The 5096-nt window shown below is 49.3% G+C and overlaps 1 protein-coding gene across 1 annotated transcript; it reads left to right on the plus strand.

Moving 5' to 3' along the window:
- Positions 1-2890: 2890 nt before the first annotated feature.
- Positions 2891-5096, plus strand: LOC125534232. The gene is made up of 7 exons (XM_048697505.1): positions 2891-3582; positions 3797-3837; positions 3957-4139; positions 4222-4296; positions 4398-4472; positions 4560-4613; positions 4728-5096. Exons 1-6 carry the CDS (start codon positions 3540-3542, stop codon positions 4587-4589), a joined length of 447 nt encoding a protein of 148 aa, XP_048553462.1. The 5' UTR covers positions 2891-3539; the 3' UTR covers positions 4590-4613; positions 4728-5096.

Raw genomic sequence — 5096 nt, forward strand, 5'->3', positions numbered from 1 at the left:
ACTGGGTGATTATAAAGGTGCTCTACAGGTGTCTCCAAAGGTACTTGTTGGGTTGGCGTATTTCAAGATTAGGATTTGTCACTCCGATTGTCGGAGAGGTATCTCTGGGCCCACTCGGTAATACACATCACTTAAGCCTTGCAAACATTGCAACCAATGAGTTAGTTGCGAGATGATGTATTACGGAACGAGTAAAGAGACTTGCCGGTAACGAGATTGAACTAGGTATTGAGATACCGACGATCGAATCTCGGGCAAGTAACATACCGATGACAAAGGGAACAACGTATGTTGTTATGCGGTTTGACCGATAAAAGATCTTCGTAGAATATGTAGGAGCCAATATGAGCATCCAGGTTCCGCTATTGGTTATTGACCGGAGACATGTCTCGGTCATGTCTACATAGTTCTTGAACCCGTAGGGTCCGCACGCTTAAAGTTCGATGACGGTTATATTATGACTTTATGTGTTTTGATGTACCGAAGGTAGTTCGTAGTCCCGGATGTGATTACGGACATGACGAGGAGTCTCGAAATGGTCGAGACATGAAGATTGATATATTGGACGACTATATCCGGACACCGGAATGGTTTCGCTCATGGGCCCAATTGGTGGAAGAGGAGAGGCGGCCAAGGGGCAGCCGCGCGCCCCTCCCCTCCCAAGTCTGAATTGGACAAGGAAGGGGGGCGGCGCCCCTCCCCCCTTTCCTTTCTTCCTCTTTCTCCTTCCCTCTCCTCTCCTACTCCAACATGGAAGGGGGAGTCCTAGGACTCCTCATGGGGCGCGCCAAGGGTGGCCGGCCCCCTCCCCCTCCTCCACTCCTTTATATACAGGGAGGGAGGCATCCCCCTAGAGACACAACAATTGATCCCTTGGATCTCTTAGCCGTATGCGGTGCCCCCCTCCACCATAATCCACATCGGTCATATCGTAGTGGTGCTTAGGCGAAGCCCTGCGTCGGTAGAACATCATCATCGTCGCCACGCCGTCGTGTTAATGGAACTCTCCCTCAAAGCTCGACTGGATTGGAGTTCGAGGGACGTCATCGAGTTAAACGTGTGCAGAACTCGAAGGTGCCGTGCGTTCGGTACTTGATTGGTCAGATCGTGAAGACGTATGACTACATCAACCACGCTGTGCTAACGCTTCCGCTTTCGGTCTACGAGGGTATGTGGACACACTCTCCCCTCTCGTTGCTATGCATCACCATGATCTTGCGTGTGCATAGGAATTTTTTTGAAATTACTACGTTCCCCAACAAAAAGGACGTGGTCGGGGACCGTCTGGGGGGCTGACTTGCGGGCCCAACCATCTGTGTGCATTGACTAGGGTCGATGGGAGGTGGTTGGACGGCCCTCACGCGGGGCCCGAGGCGAACGCCAAGACGCCGTGAGCCCGTCCGTTCGTTGTCCGTGTGACCACAAAGCTCGCTCAACTATGCGCTTGAAATGGGTCAAGCCGGACAAAATACAGACACAATTTAAGATTGGGATGTGTGTTGGGCCGGCTCATCTGTCAGTTTGGGCCCAAACGGACAGACCCAGACAATACGGGGTCTACGTTGGAGTTGGCTTAAAACCCAGGCACAATTCCCTTAATATGTTGAGCGAGTGTATTATGGGCGTGTCTTATCTTTCAGCGATATAGTCAGATGAATGTTCCTTTTTTGCGATGGGTTTTACGTTTTGGACTTGGTGTGCATGTGTGTAAGCTGAGAGGTTGATAATTCACCACCGAAAAAGGGTTTCCTCGCGCTTTGTATTACAAAGCAACAACATCGATACAACCAACGATAGGTGTTGGGACGGAAGCAGCACAGACACGTCCAAAAAACGAAAGAGAAAATACAAAAAAGACAAATGCCGACAACAATGGATCAACTGAAATGAAGAAGCCTCGCGCCCACTGCGCCCACCGGAGAGCTCACACCAAGCTCCTAGACTTCGAAGCGCTGGTACCAATCAACACCTCTAAGAAGGGACACGGCGATGACAACGTTGCTGCCAAGGATTTCTCCCGGTATGTGGTGAGGAGAAAGGAAGGGTAGCCCTCGACGCCCTCCAGGAAGGTCCGGCGGCACCCTCAGGCGCCATCGCGTCGGTGTCGGACAGGCCGACAGGGATTTTTCCTGATCCCGACCATCACTCGGGGCGCTCTGGAACACTCCAACATACCGCCCACCACCTTGCACGAGCACGATCTTGAAGCCATCCATGTCGTCTCTCACCACGTCACCGCGAAGTGAGGCCTGCACAATGAAGGAGAAGAGACGCGACTCGGGGCAGCAGTACCGTTGCCCTGCAGGAGGGCACGTCCTCCACCGTCAACGCCGGTACCCGACCGGACGCGCCAGCGGGAGCAAACTAGGCCCAGCTGGGCTCCGAAATGCCCGTGAAGCCCCCACCGGTGCGCTGCAGAGAGCATGCCGTCGGCGTCGCCGCCCCCCGTCCAAGCTTCCCCTCCACAGCGCACAGGAGCCAACGAGGACGCGCCGAAGCTAGCCCGCTAGAACCCAGATGGGGAGGTCCCAGATCTGGACCAGGGACACACCGCCAGCCACCCCGCGATGCTCGGCCGCCCCGCCGCCAAGAGAAGCGCCACCACCACACTGGTCGCCGGCCACCACCACCAGGACGCTAGGCAGCAGTCAACCGAGCCGCACCGCCGTCGTCCCCCTGCCCTGGAAAGAAGAGTCGCATGCGGGTAAAGGAGGTCTCACCGCCGCCAGCACCACCCGGGCTAGATTCGGGGATGCCCACCTGCAGCGGCGGCGGCGGGGGGAGGAAGGAGGGGGGTGGAGGGAAGGGGCTGAGTGCTCGGGCGTGGAAGGGGAAGGAGTACCTATCAGTGTTTTCGAGCTCTTAGAATGTTAGTTCATGTCCATAATTCACACTCGGCTTTTTTCTTGGGTGTCTAGGGCACATCTAGATGTGCTCTAGTTATTGCACATCTAAGTGAGTGAATCAAGCATAAAGAGGGAAAGAAAAAAAGAAAGAAAATATCCACACGAATCTCAACATAAGATCAAGGGAGCGCCTGGAACTCAGCTAGCTGAGTTATAGTATGGTCTCAATCACCTGATGTCAGCTGATGTCATTGTCTAGTTGTCTCAGCCCGTTTTCTTTTTCTATGTGTGGCGGAAGCCCGTCTTGTTGTTTTGTCGGCCCGTTTTCTTTTTTTGACTTGAAAAAGCCTGGAGGCCCAAGTTGTTATCCCGGCTGGTTGTTCCAGGTGTGTTGATGGTTTTCTCTGTTGATGGTTTTGCCTCCAGGACACCTGAGGTCACGTGCCCCCAGGGAAAAAGAATCCAATGCCCCCGGCTGTTTGACGCCCTTCTCCCCCATCCTCTGTTCTTCCTCCTGGCATCCACACCTCCCCACCCCATAACCCCGCCGCCAGCAAACCCCAGAACCCTAGATCTATCCCCTTGAATCAACCAACAATGGAGAGGGAAAAAGTGAACTTGCTGTAGCAAAATTCAGAGTTTCAGACTTCTCCATAGAGCAAAGGAAGGGGAATCAGTTTTGAAAGAAAAAAGATGGATGCGGGTGCTGGTAAAGGGGCGCACAGGACTCACCATGGTATGTTTTTGATTGCCTCTTTGCTTTGCCTATTTTTTGTTCTTTGAGTCCTTGTTCAATCAGTTGTAACCTTGACAGCAAAAAAAAGAAAATCTGTCAGGTTTTTTGATTGCAAAGCTTGATTTCTTACTCCTCTCTTGGTCAGAGTGTTAGAAAACTAGAACAAAGAACCAAAAAGCTTGTCTGATCTTTATATTTGTTACTCACACTGCAGCTACTGCAGAGGAGTATGGAGACTACCTGCTTGCCAATCAGGTCAGTTCCTCCTGGGAAGAAGGCCTGCTGAGAAAAATAAAGGAGACTCAGTATCAAAATTGATTTGCCCCCCCCCCCCCCTATTCAGAAAAAGTTAATGACAAGATGTTTTTTTGCAGTTATCTATGTATCATGAGCGCCAATTTGATTTGGAATGTGGTCAGTCGAGCACGATGCCTGGGAAGTCGTTGCAACAATGGGTGTCGCAAGAAGTTGGTCCTCTTGGCTATAACTACAATGAAATGAACAACACACAGACAAACTCTCCTATGATTAACATGACCAACAGGATTATGCCCGAGGTAAAAACAAACTAAAATACAGTAGATTTTGTAGGGCTGTGTTTATATTGTACCTTGGCTTAACTCTTCCAGAATTTTGCAGTTGTTTCTGCAGAGGAGTCCAAATGCTGAAGCCTCAAGAACCCATCCTACAGAAACAACAAAAATGCAGCCAACTGTGAGTGCCAAAAACACATCAAAAAGAAAGTGTCGACAGAAAAAGAAAAAAATGTTACATGATCATCATTAAAAACATGCTTTTTTGATTTTTTTTAACAGGGGGTGAGCTTCATGAATGTATCCGGCGATGCACCTATGTCATACATGCAACTGCTGCTTGCTGCTGAACAAGAGGTTTGACCTTTCTTTCCTCTGTTGAAACCGCAAACCAACTACTAATTAGTCAGAACAAAAAAAATGATCATCTACATTCTCTGGCAGGGGGCAAAATATTTGTTGTCTCAATCATAGGAAGAACGCCTAGTTCGTACTGAGGTTTGTTTTGTACATGAACTTATGTAAAAAGAAAAATGAAAAAAAATTGTATCAAACTTATATACTATTATGTCGTCGCTGATGAAAAATTCTGTTATTGTGAAATGCATTCAGAATGACATGTTCATGATAACTGGCCGCTATGGAAGAGGAACATCAGAAGAACCAAGGCAAACAAATCATGATAACACAGGGCGAGTTTTGGTTGAACAAAATCAGGAGCCTTCCCCGTTTGTTGACAACACAAATATACAAGGACTGCATGATTTGATCTGGGAAACTGATGAACCTGATTGTGCACAGAAGCAGCCTTCAGACAATGAACTTGACAGTGATAGTGAATCAGATCATAACCTTGGACTGCATCAAAGAGAAGGTGATATGGATGTTGATATTGTGGAACAACAACATAACAATGAGACGGGAGTTCAAGTTGAACAACTTTCACAAGATGACATCCTCATATTTCTTGAAAATGAAAGC

This window comes from Triticum urartu, chromosome 2, assembly GCF_003073215.2.
Source record: "Triticum urartu cultivar G1812 chromosome 2, Tu2.1, whole genome shotgun sequence".
In the NCBI taxonomy this organism is placed as follows: Eukaryota; Viridiplantae; Streptophyta; class Magnoliopsida; order Poales; family Poaceae; genus Triticum; species Triticum urartu.